Source organism: Dermacentor albipictus, chromosome 1 (assembly GCF_038994185.2).
Source record: "Dermacentor albipictus isolate Rhodes 1998 colony chromosome 1, USDA_Dalb.pri_finalv2, whole genome shotgun sequence".
NCBI classification, from domain to species: Eukaryota; Metazoa; Arthropoda; class Arachnida; order Ixodida; family Ixodidae; genus Dermacentor; species Dermacentor albipictus.
In genome coordinates this window covers 366,067,099-366,083,883 of record NC_091821.1, presented here as the reverse complement: position 1 = coordinate 366,083,883, position 16,785 = coordinate 366,067,099, and the positions used below count along the sequence as shown (strand labels likewise).

At 44.9% G+C, this 16,785-nt stretch overlaps 1 protein-coding gene across 4 annotated transcripts in view; it reads left to right on the top strand.

The window, feature by feature from the left end:
* Positions 1-16,255, top strand: part of LOC135906953 (ecdysone receptor-like) — a 178,582-nt gene extending 162,327 nt beyond the window's left edge. For all 4 annotated transcript variants that reach the window (XM_065438585.2, XM_065438583.2, XM_065438584.2 and 1 more), the window contains 4 exons: positions 2,779-3,104; positions 4,384-4,539; positions 5,558-5,780; positions 8,869-16,255. In XM_065438585.2, coding sequence (XP_065294657.1) covers positions 2,779-3,104; positions 4,384-4,539; positions 5,558-5,780; positions 8,869-9,110 — 947 coding nt within the window. In that variant the 3' untranslated portion in view covers positions 9,111-16,255. The remainder of the gene's footprint in view (positions 1-2,778; positions 3,105-4,383; positions 4,540-5,557; positions 5,781-8,868) is intronic.
* Positions 16,256-16,785: the final 530 nt, after the last annotated feature.

Genomic DNA, 16,785 nt, shown 5'->3' with positions numbered 1-16,785 from the left:
ACTAGTGCATGTGTGTGCAAACGCACAGCGTGTGTGCACTGGTGTTCTGTTTCGTGCAATGACTAAATACTTTTTTACTGGTCACAAAACTTCTCCGTCACGCTATGGGAGAGCTTTATATCTGCCAACAGTGCGGCTGTGCCACCAGTTCTGAGGGAGCGCTCATCAAGCGGAACAGTAACTGACCGGTGTGACCGCATTTCTTGGTGCAAAGATGGTATGACTCCATACCATCTTTCTGCCTTTTACTGCATGCAGAGGAGCTTGAATGGTACTCATGAACTTGAAGACTGACGCCGAAGACCTATTGCATGCTGCAGTGTTCATTCCAGCTACAGAAGGACGAATGGAACGGTCTGCCAACGTTCGTGAAATCACCTACTGGGAGAAAAAATACCGACAATGCAATTGCCACAGCGTTAGCCAGGCTGTTAAAAGAAAGAATATAAAAACGCATTGCAAAATATGATTATAAGACCTGTGGTATTCAGTTGTGAGACTGTGTTTCCTTCTAATTGTTTAATCAGTTTGGTTTAATATTAGTTGAGACATCATATACTTATTCATGCTTAAAGTTAGTCGAAACATGTATTGAAAGTGGAATAACATGCTTGTCAGCCCTTAACAGCCGTTCAAATCCAGTTTGAGGCTGTATCGATCTCGTTCAGCGGATGTTAAGCCTAGTTCAGTCTACGAGTTCATGCACCTGCTACTGACGAAGCTTAACTAAAGGACTAAAGGCATTTAGGACGAAGTTAGCTTCGGTAGTTCAGTTCTGCCCACGTGGCGATTTGAAGTGTTGTATGTTGCTCACACAGGAAGTGGGAAGCAGTGACACGGCCCAGTGGCAGCATTGGTACATCACCAATCGTGATTGAAAGCTCCTGTCGCACTCACTCGCGTTTCCATTAAAAAATCTGACTACATATTGGTAGCTATGTATGTATCGTGTATGACCTATGGAGGAAGTCGTGTCATTCTTATGCCAACACATTTGTTTGCCTCTTATGTCAAACGGGCTACACGTGACAGCCTTCGCAGTATTGCAGGGTGCCTCTCTGACTGATTATGCAAGTATATAGCATACATAAATGTTTTCTAGAAAAAGCTACTTGTTCTCTAAGTGAGTGCTTATGCGCCATATAGCTTCCTTTAACAATACTTCATCGAGTACACTGAATGCCTGATGAAGAGCATGAAAAGCGAGAACCAGCTATCAGTAACAGCCCCCCTCCCCCCACATCTTCCATTCACCATTTTGAAAGGGGCCTGAGGTGCTGGCTGCTCATATTATGCTCATCGTCCCAGGTAGTGTGATGCGAAACTGCTCATATGTGCAAATCTGCATGATTTCCAATATTTCTTAATTATTTCATGTCAGCTCTGTACAGCTTACGCAGTACTTGAAGTGAACAGTGAACTTTGGCCTTATGTGCCAGTGTAAACAAATGCTCCGCTTGGGTAAAGCCATGTTCATACACGAAATGTTATGCGTTAACAGTGGTCCTTGCTGTGAAAATGCAAAATGCTTTTTTGAGAATGAGTAAAACAGGAAAGCGAGTAGCACGTGCAGGAATCAGCGACGAAAATTCTGAGGCAGCCATATCGGCAGGGGGGCTGTTGTGTTGCTTAAGTGTGACAACGAAATCGTCTGACTTGTCTGCCAATGACTCCACTTTCACCAACACAGCCATCGTCGCAACACAGCTTGGCCTGAAGTTTCGTGACCAGTAGAAAGTTATTGAAGTATTCATATTAAAGGACTCTGATCATAAGTCAACATGGCTGCATTTTTTAGCTTTCTGGCGACTAAAGGGGCCACATTCTTTTTTCTTGTTCTTTTTTTTCTTTTCTTACTGCTTCAGCTTTTCAATTTGCTCCCTTTTTTAATGAAAACAAACAAATACTGAGCACGTGGGGCCGCTCTCATATCTGGCCATTCTTTTAGCTTCTCTGCTGAACTTTGCAGTTTCTCTTCGATGTTGACCATTGCTTCTTCTACAGCAGCCATTGTTAATGCGCAATGTTGGGGTGTCTTTGGGACTGTGTAGTGGAGGGACTTGGGAGTCTTCTTTGTAATACAACATCCAAGAATACAACCTTGTATGTGAACAATACTGGCATTGTCAAACTACTTGTGAACTAATTTCTTTTTTGTGAATGTTGCAAAAGGATGTTCACCTTAAAGTTTGACCTCTCTTCACTGTACATACCAGTTCTCAAGGGGCACATGCTTTTGTTTCTTTCCCCTAGTTTACACTGTCATCTAGCTCTGTATATGTTAACAATTCATCAGCTAGGTTAAGCATACAGCCACCTAGCCTGATATCTTGGCACATGTTAGTTTTGTACTGCCTTGCGCTCCTGTACAGCAACTAATGAAAATGAAAAGCTGAGTTATATGGTGATTCACAGTCCGACTACAGTGCACCATGACAAAGCAGCATTAGTGCAAAGCTGGATACTCACTTGGCTTCCACCTTGATGGTACAGAGGTGTAACAGTGGAACCACACACAGTTGTGAGGAAGAAAAAAAAATCATAGGTCATGTGAATCAATTGCAACTAAAGCTCTCCCTATTTTTTTTTTTCATGCAGTGATTTTTTAGTCTGTGAGTGAAGCCCTTGCCCTGTCCTTTTCTTGTTGTGATCTCCCATATCCTTCTTGCATGTCTGTGTCACCATAACGGAAATGGAAGCAGTAGACATGAAACTGTGGAGTTTTGTGATCGCTTAAATGACATGTAGAGTGTGCATTCATGCTGTTTTGGGTCACAGGTGTGGTGCCGGAGTACCAGTGTGCCATCAAGCGAGAGTCGAAGAAGCACCAAAAGGACCGGCCCAACAGCACAACACGAGAGAGCCCCTCTGGGCTAATGGCACCATCGTCCGTGGGCGGCGGTGTGAGCCCCAGCAGCCAGCCGTTGGGTGGTGGAGGCAGCTCCCTGGGCAGCAACAGCAACCATGAGGAAGACAAGAAACCTCTGGTGCTGAGCCCAGGTGTCAAGCCCCTTACTTCGTCTCAGGAGGACCTCATCAACAAGCTAGTCTACTACCAGCAGGAGTTTGAGTCTCCTTCTGAAGAGGACATGAAGAAAACCACGGTCAGTGGTTTGGATAGCAATTGGAAAAATAGACAGTTTTAGTAGAGTGTACACAAAAAAAAATACTTTGCTTACTGTATAAAATCCCAAATTAGCATGCGCAGAGTGCTATGAAGAGCCTTGTGGATTACATATGTATGCTAACTTTAAGATATAACTTTGCAGGTTTCGCTTGGTTAGTGTGGCTAGCGTAACAACACGGAGGTGCTGAGGCCTCCCAGTTTGATTTAAATTGGGCCTTATTACTTGCTCTTTGTCGCGGCAGCAAAACATAAATGGTGAAATTATCTTTCACTTAGTTTTATCTCTCTTTGAAGACCAAGCATAGCTGGGTAATGTTTTGTTGTCATTATTGAAGTCAGTTGTCTGTTCTGTCATTGCTAGGCTTAACAAAATACCCCACCATTGTCATGAAAGCGCTTTGATTGCTATGTACCAGATGGTACCCCCACATTTGGCATTGTTGATCTGTTCACCATGCGGAAGGCTGTGCTAAATGTCTCATCTAGCGCATGCATATGGTATGGCGATAACTATCTTCCATGCATTTACTAAACAGTCAAACTGCTATACTAAAGCTGTTAAGGTGTAAAAGCTGGAAAAACATGTAGAATAATTGCTTTTTTGGGGTAAAAATGAATCTTGGGAAGAAGCCCCTTTTCTCTTCCCAATGCACTTGCACAAGTTACAAGGGCTAGCAGAAAATTGCAGTGTGTCAAAGCCAGCAAGCTAGTCTAACACTTGCAGCAGCTTGAGTTGCCTTCTGAAGAAAGCTACGGTCAGCAACGAACAGCTGGGCAATTGGCAGCAAATTGGCCATTCTATCCTTTGCTCTGGCCTTTGCATTTGACACACCTTTATGGTTTATGACAAACCTTTCACTTCTATGAGTGGCAAGTTGAGTGCGCAATAGTCTTAGCTTTTGGCGGCAAGATCATGATGTGATGTGTGAGCACTACATCAGTTTTCAGTTATGTAATCAATGTGTCTGCTTAATTGCCTGAAGCTGGCATCTATTTTAAACAGTTATTTGTTGGGTTGGGTTTCATCAGTACTTCTATATGCATAATTGAACTTTTGTCGCTTCCACAGCACATGTTAGTTTGAATAGCAGTCACATCTGTATGTGAATTTTGATTAAATATTCAGCACCGCTATCGACCACTGCTGTATAAATATATATCGTTATCTTTTCATAAATATGAGGTGTGTGGTCACTCGACTGATGCTTTGTTCTGTTCTGTTGATGTTAATGCAACACATTTCTTGGTGTGTGCAGCCTTTCCCACTGGGGGACAGTGAGGAAGACAACCAGCGGCGATTCCAGCACATCACCGAGATCACCATCCTAACAGTGCAGCTCATTGTGGAGTTCTCCAAGCGAGTTCCCGGCTTTGACACATTGGCACGAGAAGATCAGATTACTTTGCTGAAGGTGGGCACATCTAAAAAAAAGAAATATATTTCAACATTTCACTACAAGTCGCATTTTGAGCATGTTTAGAAGGCATGTAACATCTGCTTTCCTGGACAAATACGGCTATCTTTGATACTTGGGTCAGAACTTTTTTCCCGTTTCAAGCCCAATTGAAAAGCGCTCTTCTTTCCTACTCTATGCTAACTTTAGAGTTGGCAATATATTTTGGAGCCATCTGTACAAATTTATAAAAAAATGGTGTGTCTGGTAAAACGTTCGAGGTATGCTGCAAATTACCAAGACACATTCTTGTTGTAACAAAGTAAGAAGTGCCCAGAAAAGTATTGTAGACTCTTCAATCTGGAAAATGTCATAGATCAACCATTCTGGTCAACCACGTGTTCTTGGGAGGAAGCGAGTCAAGCAGTGAGGTTGCTGTACCAGTTGTACTAATCAGTGCTAAGTCCATGTGGGCCTTTTCACGTGTTACACTGGGCAGTTTCTTGTTGAAAATGTGCCAACACTACAGAAATAATTCCAGAACAAAATAGGAGCTGTAAAAGTATAGGCAGATGCCCAGGTATGTCATTTTGCTTACAGTAATATATGTTTTGAAGTGTTTGGCTGTTCCCTTCATTATCAATTTCATATGCACAAAATGTACAGGCGCCGACAAAAGGGATATACTCCACGCAGCGGGAGCCGAAGCAACGACAAACTGCATCGCAACGCCATCTACAGGCAGCATCTGGGATCATGTCTGCCGATAATAAAGGGCACCCATTGGCTGTCTCGATCCCAGATGCCGCCTGTAGATGGCATCGCGATGCAGTGTGCCGCTGCTCCGGCTCCCGCTGCGTGGAGTATACCACTTTTGTCGGCGCCTGTACGTTGCGATAGAAGCACACATATGAATTGATGACTTGCTACAGTGCAGTGACACAGTGGTCGTACTGACAAAAAATTTTGACAATTCTGTTAAAGCATTATAACTGACACTTCATTCTCATGTTGACTTTGCCTTTGTTGCTTGCAGGCTTGCTCCAGCGAGGTGATGATGCTGAGAGGTGCCCGGAAGTATGATGTGAAGACAGATTCTATCGTGTTTGCCAACAACCAGCCGTACACAAGGGACAACTACCGCAGTGCCAGTGTGGGTGATTCAGCGGATGCCCTGTTTCGTTTCTGCCGCAAGATGTGTCAGCTGCGAGTGGACAATGCTGAATATGCACTCCTCACAGCCATTGTTATTTTCTCTGGTAAGTAGCAATGTCCCTTCCGATAGGGCACATTGGAGGGCTAGTTGGTTTGGATTTGTAATAGACACGGAGCAGCGCAATACAATAGGGACCAAGAATAGGAAAGACACATACACAGTGTTAACTTTGAACTAAAGGTTTTATTTATCACACGTATTATTCATACAATGACAGCGGATCAATTATAAAACCAAAGAGACAAACACATAGAAATACAATATAGAACCTGCACGTGTCGTCACTGCAATCACACTGCACCTGGTCATATCAAGGTGATGAATCTAGAAACCACTTTTCTTTTTCCGAAAAGGCCAAAGAAGGAAAGCTCACACATCTTTCTTTCATTTTGTTGATTTGATATGCTGATATGATATGTTATCTTGTCATTCTGCCTTGGGCCCTACTTAGAATGGTCGTGTTTTCATAGACTGGGATGCTGCTACAATCTCGGCAGTGGATTCCTAGATGGCCTGAAACCACTTTTTTGATGTTGTACTGGTAAGTCTCTGGTTTCTAGATTCATCGCCTCGAAGTGACCAGGTATGACGCGACTACAGTGATGGCACTTCGGGGTGCTGTACTATATCTTTATATGCTTGTCTCCTTGGTTTTATTATGGAGTCGCTGTCATTGTGTAAATAATATGTGCGATCAAATAAAACGTTTACAGTGGAACCCCGTTCATACGTTTTTCACCGGACCGAGGAAAAAAAAAACATAACAGCCGGGAAAACGCAACAGTGAGGAAAGCTCCGAAAATGAATGAAAAAAGTGCAGCTTCAACTACAGACAATTTATTTCCGCAGAGTGCGCTTAGAACTTAAAAAAGTCTTGAATGGTGGCTTGCCGTTTCTTTCGCTCGCTAGAAATCGCCACACGTTTCTCAATAGCCTGGAAGGCCGCATTGCTGTCAGCATCGCTGTGAGGTGCGACATACCTGCGGAGGAGGTCCATAGCCGCGACGGCTTCTCTAAAGCTAGGATTTGGTAACTCCCCGGCATCATGCGGCTCGTGCTCCTCGTCGTCACCGCGCCACGGCAATGCCAACGGATGAAGGAATATCCGCGGGAAATTTTGCCCTCTTTGGCGTAATCATGCTAACGATTGTTTAGTATTGCTGCGACATGCGCGCGTCCGAGCAGCCCGGTTGCGCGCAGCGCGGCGTGGTTTCGCGAGAAATGTAAACGAGAGGAGAGCTGGCCCGATAGGCGGAGCAACGCCATGAGCAACGCCAACTTCCGGCTTGCCTTTAGCTATAGCTTCACAAAGAGTGACGTCAGGGCCTCTGAGTTTCCTTCCTCCGCGAGTCGACCCGTCCAACAAACCATGCGGGGACCGTAATCACAGTGATGATAGTGAGAGCATTTTTCACGAATGGCCACCTAGTGGCGGCCTCTCGAACTGGCATGCGGCTTCTTGCAGCCAGTTCCATAGCCAAGCCCGACCAAGCCCGGTCAAAACTCGTCAAAAGTAAAAATGGCGGTTGAAGTGCGTTGCCTACTTTAGCGCAGGCGGGTTCGGGCTGCGACGCATCATGCGAGAACGTTTTCACAGCTACAAAATAACAGCGGGGTTCCTTATACATTGGATCCTATGGAAGCTATGCCGGGACCAGATGAAAACGACGTAGCAGCCGGGAAAAGGCAGCAGTGAGGAACGTAACAGCGGGGTCCACTGTAGTTGAAAGTTAGCGCTGTGTATGTGTATTTCTTATTCTTGGTCCCTGTTGTATTGAACAGCTCCGTGTCTATTATGAACAGTGTCTCCTTGTAGTTCTTTGCTGCTGTGTGAACTAAATATGAAGAAAGAGTATGGGAAATGAAGTAAAGAAATCCAGGGAGGATAAGTGGAAATGGTTCCACTTGCCCCCTCCGCACAGATGAGAGAGTTATGAAGAAATTAGGAAAGAAAGTTGCAGTTGCGACTGAAAGGTGAAGCATCGATTGCGATATCAAATTATTAGACAGCTATACGAAGTGAGGATAGTAGTTTTATTGGCTGTATCAAGATGTAAGCTAAATTAACAAGTATGGTGTCACAACACACGCACAGGCAAACATGAACACATCATACTCTACGACCACAAACACCCGCTGTAAAAACTCTGGCATGAGAAGAAGTGGCAGCTGCAGCGAGCGAATTGACTCCCTTGCTGCCTCTTGCTTCCGCACAGACAAAGCGGCAAGAACACAGCACACACGAAGCTTGCACCTAGTCTCTGTACCCATTGCAGATCGCTTTCAAGATGGGGCCTAGCCATCCCATATGTAGCTGCAGCTGGAGTAGAATGGCACTCAACACCACCGGAGTAGAAAATACAATGCAACAGTGCTTAAGCTGTGTGAAAAGAACTGTGGGCTAGGACAATACAAATTGTGGCAGGTAATGCAGTCAATGTCTTGTGCTTGCATATCTTGTTCAGAAGAACACTGAATGTTATGGGTTCGCAGCACTGCATTAGATTCTAGGAGTTGGACGATGACTGAGTACATTTCCATTCCAAACCAGTGCTGTCTTCCCCCCTACTTCTCGCTCAAGTAGTGCCATCAATGCTGGGATTGTACAGCCACTGTGAATAAGAATAGAACAAAATCGAACGGACACACTCATAATGGTATGCTGAGCTAAGTTTGCTGAGGATACAGTAAAACCTTGTTGTAACGAAGTTGAAAGGGGAGGCAAAATTAGTTCATTATGTACATTATTGCGTATACAGCAGTATCGATCTCTGTGGGGACTTCAATGGGAATTTTACTTGCTTCATTATATCCATTTTTCCATTACAACCTCCTGACTATTTAATTACAAAAGCCCAGTCACTAATCTACATGCCGTTATGTCTACATTACCAAAATCATCACATATGTTCATTGTTGTGTAATCACCACAATGCCTTGTAGAATACTCCACTCTGTTTTCCTTTATACTGTGCCTTTGTATTTCTGTGTTAATAAGGATAGGTTGTAGGTACTGGCTCATCATGTTTGCTAGGGCCTAGTTAAGCTGCTGTACCAGCTTTCTTCCCTGGCATCCATTTCCACACTGTACTCTTGAACAAATATTGATTGATTGATTGATTTTGCTGCAGAGCGGCCAGCACTGGTGGACCCGTGCAAGGTGGAGCGCATTCAGGAGTACTACATAGAGACACTGCGCATGTACTCGGAGAACCACCGGCCCCCGGGCAAGAACTACTTTGCCCGGCTGCTGTCCATCTTGACGGAGCTGCGCACCTTGGGCAACATGAATGCCGAGATGTGCTTCTCGCTCAAGGTGCAGAACAAGAAGCTGCCACCGTTCTTGGCTGAGATTTGGGACATCCAAGAGTAGTAGTGGGGGAGTGTGTTGGGCTCTGCTGTGGACTGCCTGCAAGTGGCCCATCTTCTGGCACTGCCACAATGTATAGGCGTCGTACGTCTCATTGCCAACGCTATTGGGAAAAGGCTTTGGCCAACATCCTGCTTTCCACGCCGTCAGCCATGGTTGTTGCACCTTTTGTGTGTCAGGTGTGAGCCACCAGCCCCAACAGGCCACCTTTAGTCATGTTTTGAAAGAACTAGAGGTGTGCGAATACTCTACTATCACCGAATCGAATTCAATAGTGAATGATTGAATAATTCGATTCCTGAATGAAGTATCTACTATTACATGTATTCGGTGTAGAGATGCTGCACAGTGCCAGATGTTGCAAGCATGTCGTCAGCTGGGACGGGTCGTCCCGGTGACGATGTAGTGGACTTGGTCACTACAATGCCATCACACCACAGTTCGCCTAACGGCACCGCATTTCATTAAGTGCGAAAGCATGTGCGAAGACCGGGCTGATCAGCCACCAATAGGCACACAGATGGCATTGGATACAAACTGTCATATGCTAGAACTGAACAGTAATCAGTGTTGTCATACTGATTTGGTGCTCACTTTATAAGAGTGGAATCGTGCTGTATATCTTGATTTATATTTACATTAATTACTGGTAGCTTGCTACATTCTTGTTATGCAATGCTAGAAGACTTCCAAGCATGTGCAGCACCATATTGTCTTGGCCAAAATATGTAACATTAAATGTGAAAAATTTTCTGATATTTGATATTTGATTCAATACTATGCTTTTTTTTCTTGATACGATTCGAAATCTACTATTCAGTATTCGCACACCTCTTGAAAGAATGCATTGAGGAAGAAACTCTGTGGGGGAAAGCCCATCTTCATTTTATCGCCGACTGTGTGTGTGTGTGCACTTATTAGAATGCTACCTCACACTGTTATAAAAAAAAAAAGTTTGATTGTTAGCATGTTTTCTGTTAATACAAAGTTCTTTCCTGCTGAAGCAGAGTGATCTCTTTGCTTTTCATGCAACAATGCGTTAACTGTAGTGCACTGATGATTAATATTTTACAAGTTCTCATGGAGAATAGTTGCTTTTTATTCCACTTTGCTCATTTTATTTTGTCACTAGTGACTATGTCATTATTATTTGAGGCCATGAATGATTACTTACAGACAGTAATTTTAAGACAGTAATTGAGTTTTTATAAATGATGCCCGACAGTGACATAGTTGATAATTTCTTTCTTTTTGTATTTTACACCCCTAGAGCTAAGCATACTGAGGCTTCAGTGCAAATTGTGGAACAGGTAATGTTCAGATTGTACTATCCCCCACCACGGTTTTCGCTACTGAATGTGAACACGTTCATAAAAGCCATGCTCGCAAACCACTTATCTAAATGGCACAAGAGGGATAGCATGGCTGACAGTGTGGACAGCATATGCCTGGTCTGTGTACTTGACCGACTACAGGGGGTATATTGGGGTGACTGCGGCTTCTGCCCAGACTTGGCATACTACAAAGGCATCATGAGCATTGCAGAGCCTCATGAGCATTGCAGAGCCTGAGTGTAGTTGTAAGCTGGGGATGCGATCCTGTGGTCTGACCAGCAGCTCTTTCCTTTTATTATCTTTTTTTTTTAATCCTACAGGCTTCGCTGTTTAGTGTATGTTTTTGTTGCAGTGACTAACAGCTCCAGAAGGGCATTCTTGAGTGTTGCGGAGAGGAGCGCTGATGAAGGAAATGGCAAACAATAATGACCGATGCTTGCAGTGAGCCCTCTCGCACCATTTCTGGCGGGTGTAGCCACATGTGATGAAAGCCATTGTTTGAAAGCTGCAGTGCATGTAATGGTCCATGGCGTGGCGAAAAGGGGACTGTTTCAGAGGGCATGCATGATGTGCACTGCCACCCCCCTGTGTGCTTGCCTCTCTGGTTGCATGGTTGCGTTTGATAGCGTGTAGTACCACCACTACCTACTGTTGAACCCACAGTCAAGTGCCTTAACATAGTTTGAGAAAGGTTTGTCCTGCTCCTCTTGGGTTAGCGTGTAACTCTGTAACCTGTGCAGCCAGCGATTGTGCGAGAGGGCTGCTGCCAGCGTCATGCCATGTGCCGGCAAAAAGTGTGGTTTGCTGCTTTCCTTCCTCGCCCCTTTCTGCCTCTGGGCAGACGACAGTGGCAGCGCCACGATGGCCAGGGCAGCTGTGGTCGCTTGCAGTGGCAGGGATGCCTCCCTCTCTCTGCAGTTGCATGCGAGAGGTGGCTGTGAGTGAGATAAACGCACAAACTTTGACAATTGTACAAATATCTTCCCCTTCCATATGGCAAGGGCATTGTTCTTTACTTTATTTTATTGCCTGGTTTGCTTTTTTTTAAGGGTGTTTCTTGTCTCTCTGTGTTACGACGTTGGGTGCATGTACATAGCGACGTGTAATGCTAGGCACGATCGACAGAAATGGGGAATAATGGCATCGTGTAGTGCTCGCTTGGTACCGGTGATGTGAAAGGGGGTGTGGAGCACCCCAGAACAGAAGGAAAAGATGCCAGCAGTGAGGGAAGGACTGAGCAGCCCACCACCAGACCGCCTCACCTTTTCTTTTTTTTTCTTCTTTTTGAATTCAGAGCGGTTTACGATCTCAGTGTTTCACAAAACCACTTGGCAGGTAGCAGCAAAGCATGAAAAATGGACAAAAAAAAAAAGGACTGCAAATGCATTAACCATGACTGCTTCAACTTGGGACGTTGCCGGCAACGAAACCAGTGGACCTACAGCAAAACATCGAGCGTCAACCTTGTGTGTACATCTGTGCTTGTCTGTGCTTGTAGTGTGTGGTTGTTGGACGTGCACAGACTGTTATGTGGAATACCCAGAGGGACTTGTGGCAGTGGGTTGTCCTGGCCCCGCGCCTTCACTTCTGAATCTCAGTGGACGTAAGAGAAGCCAATATATCAAGCAAGAGAAAACACCTGGGAGCATAGAGAAAAAAATATACTTGCGAAGAATCAGTGGCACGAGTGAGACACACAACATATTTGCAGGCGGTGCTGCTTGATTTTGTTTTTTTTTTATTATTATTATTGTTTGAGTGCCTTTGTTGTTTCTTGCTGTCACGATCCGATGAGCCTAACCAGGTGCAGTGTGAAGGCATGTTTATTTCGGACATGTGTAAGAGTGCTTGATTACTTGAATTTTCTTTTACTTTCCTTTCCTTTCCGTTGTTCATCTTTCCAACTAGGCGGGGAGCGAATTGCATTTCTCTCATTGTGTGTCGCTGCCTTGGCGCTTGTGTGTTCGGACAAGTGCCACTTCTACCGAGGCATGAGATGTGGGGCAACAGAACAGCCCGCTCTGTGCATTAGCTGCGCACGGGCGACCCTGGGGTCATGTGCACATTACGCACACTACGCACACTGCTTGCTGTCCAGCTGAGCAATGCATGGCCATTTCTGTCACGCGGTTGGGGAAGCAAGGGGAGCAGCAAATCCCAAATCATCCCATTGGATCACGCCAGCAAGCACACACCTTGGCTTGACACTTGCCTGCTATGCTTTAGCAGGGGCAAGCTGCTACATTATTTCCTGTCTGCTACAGACCCGTGTACCTGACTGTCGTACGAGCGTCACGATCTCTGCACTGATCATTGGAGCCGTTCCGCACTTTCTTTGTTGCTTCCCCATGTTTCCCCATTACAAGGCTGTTGAGGCGTGTGCGTGAACGTGACAGCATGGTGGCCGTGCAGTTCGGGGTTTGGGCGTCATGCATTGTCGTCTAGCAGTGTCCCGTTCTCTATGGGATATTTATTGCCATCAAGTTGTACAGTGCTGAATGCTTTTGTTGCGGGCACACAGGGGTAGATACCAGAGTTGTGTTTTTAGGGCTCCCCTGGATAATGTGTGAAAGCGCCTTTCTAGAAACAAAAGAAAAAAGGGAACTTGGTATCCATAAGTATATTGATGTACCATAGATGATATATGTTGCTAACCATGGATGCCTCATTTCATTAGTGAGCCAAGAATATTTCTGCCATGGAGCGTTGCTGGTTTCCAAGCACTTATTTCCTTCCTCTCTGCAAGGTACCACTCTTTGCTTCTCCCTTGTTCCTTGAGCATGCAAACCTTAGCTTTATTCATTATTTTTCTGGCAACATAGCACTCTATTGTACGAATGAGTTGGACAGTGTGTTCAAGATAAAGAAAGATATGTAAATATGGCCTGCCATTTTATGTCCCCTCTAGCTCTCTGAATGTAGAACACAGCATGAGTGACTGGTGGATGCGGAAAATTTCATGTGTGGACAGGCTGTTTTCCGTGACCTCACTGTAAACAATGTTACCTTGCAGAACTCATCTTGTCAAAGGCTAGCAGTGCCAACTTAAGTTGTTTTGCTTATGGAGAGTCATTCTGTCAGCATGAAAGTATCTGCAGAGAGAAAGACAAAAAGGCCGACTTTGTGGATGCATGACCAGGCAACGTTGCTAGGTTAGACTGTGCAACACTCTGTGGATGAAGGGGCAGTGAAATTCTGTGCCTTGACCAAATATAGATGGCCTTTATTTTTCTGCTGAGACCTATGGTGCTAAGGCTGAGATGGAAATGTTGCAACCGTGGAATACGAACGGGTATCCTCAAGCTCAAGTAAAAAAAAAGTAAAGAATAGAAGGTATTATCCCTCGGTTGCCTGCTTTTTCCAAAGCAGGTATCCTCTCGCTACCAGCCACGCTTGGGTTTCCGTCCAGTAATCGTAGCTCTTCTCCCTTCTTGTCTGCCATACAAAGCTGCCAGCATTTTTGCCACTGCCACAATAATTAAAACATAGCCATTCCCATTTCTGATCCCATTTGTCCTGTGCATCTTCATGGCATTGCACCATTTGCTGACTCTCAGCCAAGTGAAAGCTTTGAAAGGTGGCAAGCCAGTTGGCAGTGACGAGTTAAGTATTTCCACCCTAGCAGCTCTCTGAATGTGGCAGTGACTCAAGCTACACTCTGCAGCATTTGGGCTGTTGGCAGCTGTTAAACGCAACATATTTTTCTTGCACTTTCACTGAAACGAAATGCATCCAAAACTGGAATCTTTGCATGCAGCTCATGATATAGTGATAGAAGGATGCTGCAAAAGAAAAAAGAAAATGCAGGACATTACCCTATGGCAAACGCGGTCAAATGCCAAAGGCAAGCTTCAGCACAGGCAACTTTATCACATAGGTTACACATGGAAATTATGACATGTGGCCAAAAGTCTAGTTATGACGACCAGGAAACATGCTACAATGACAGATGAGTGGCAGTGCTCAACGTGTACTGGCACCAGCTGGTATTATTTATACAAGCATAAAAGCATGTGTGAGCACTGAGCTTATAATTGGTTATCTTCTTATTCGTGTAAACACCTAATTGAAAGCTGACCTGCTGCAAAGGCTCAGTGACTATGGAGCTCTGCTTCTGAGCTAGCAGCACCCATAATCTGATACAAGCAGAATGGAAAAATTCTAGTGTATTTGACCTTGGTGCACATTTGAGAACTCCAGGTGGTCAAAATTAATTTGTAGGCTTCCAGTCTGGCACCGTCTTATAGCCTAAATATTGCTTTGGGACATCAAACTATAGCAGTCAATCATTTGGAGGCCATGCTGCAAAGACTTGATTGTGGCATTTGACTTGCACTTGGCATCAAAGGCAGAGTTCTACACCTGATGCTTAGGCCAAGTGAATATCGGCAGAAACATTTGGAGCACAAACTAAACGACAACTGGAAGTGCCTGGATGAAAAATAGAGTGTTTGTCTATTTCAAACAACTATGACAAACTATGAGATTTGCTAATATTTTTGCCGAGACATATTTTGAAGATTACAGAGGCCCAGTGTGCCAGAACTGCTCACAAGAGTTGCAGTTTAAGACAGAGCTTGCATGCATGCTTGCTTCCTTCTGCTTCCGGCTAGACAATCGAGCTCCCGCGCAGTAAAGAATGCTTGGGAACCAGCAGCGCCCCTGGCAGGGCACCCTGTATTCTCCTTTCCCCCCTCCCCCACCCCCTTCGTCCCTGGTGTGAAAGTGGCTTGTGGCTTTTGTAGCTTTTGCCAGCTGGGGCAGCGGCCACACTGCCTCACATTCCCTGTGTCAGGGGGAGGTTGCCTCTTGGGACAAGCTGGGCTCTTGTGATGTGTTTCCCACATGGAGGGAGGTCAGTCCTCTCTCCGCGCACATTCATCCTTGGGATGCTGTCGATGTGCTGTTAAGATTCCTATGTCCCTATAGTTGTCTTGTGTCCTTGAGTGTTGAGGAGCTGTCTTTTGGTTCATGTTGGCCTCTTGAGTGATGCTGTGATTTCCTTGTTTGTTGTTTGTTTTACCTTTTCCTCCCCGGATTGCATGTGTTTCTCCCGACTGTTCTTGTATGTAGTTTTCCCAGTTGTGTTTACTGGGACGTACTGCCTGTTCCTCATCCGTCAGCTTCTATGCGCCCTCTGGCACCTATCAAGTAGCGTGCGTCTGTTGACCCCTAATTTATTTCGCGCGGCTTACTTTTTTTCTCGCTCTCTCTCTCTCTTGCCTCGAGACTGCCTTCCACCACCTCCCCTGCATACGCGAGTGTGTGATTTCACGCCCCACCCCCGACCCCTTTCTCAGCAAAAGCCTCCCCGAAGAATTGCCGTCTGGGGCATAGAAGGAGCTTTCAGCAGTTGAAGGCATGCAGTGAGAATGCTGTCTATGGGAAATTAATCCAGCTGTCAGCTGGATGCAACTGATCACCGTGTCTATTCTTGGAGAAATTATTTTGTGAGGCCGCCAACCTTGGTAGCACGAGGGGTCAAAAAACGCAGAAGCAACTGTCAGTTATTTTTCATAGACATGCTGGAGTGAACACACAGACGCTATAATCGGGGCGTAACTAACAATGCTTGTATATAGTCAACACTGTTTATACTTATGGAGGAGAGAGAGGGCTGAATAAGTTATGTTTGTTATGGACTTTGTGCAAATTTTTTTGTTTCTGGAGCTCCTTTCTTGCTGCGGAGCCAATGCGCACAAGGGGACACAAGTGGGTTGTTGTGCGCTCAGGTCTGCTACTGTTTTTTGTTGTACAGATTGTATCTTTTTTGCAATGTTCTATATTTTTAAAAATTAAAAATCCTTGGCTCGATTTATCATTACCAAAACTTTGTGTGAGTGTGTGTGTATGTGTGCGTGTGTCATTTCTTAATTCAAGCACATAGCACAGCACTCAGCTGGGCAGCTTAGATGCGAATGGCTTGCTTGAAGGACACCAGACACAACAGTAGATTTGGAAGCATTGAAACGCTGCTGCACAAGCCAGCTAGTTCCCTGATGAAAGAGGTTTAATCTTTCATAATGCAAGAATGGCTGCCTTTTCTTTTTTTGCATAGCTTGACTTATGTTTCATTCTCATGGATGATGGAGAGGTGTAATGCACTTCAAGTTCAGTTACACTTAGTGACAAAATAATAGACGTGTGAATAATTTTTGTTTCTTAGTGCTTTGTTTCTTAGTGCTTTGTCCCAAGTGGAAATCCAACTGAGCTTGAAAACACCTGAAGGAAAAGAACAAATGTCAAAAATTTTGCATATTTATAGCCAGTTTGTAATATTGTACATGTTGGCAACTATTGTGTCACCACTGCCCACTGCCTCTGTGGTTAAGCTTCGCACCACC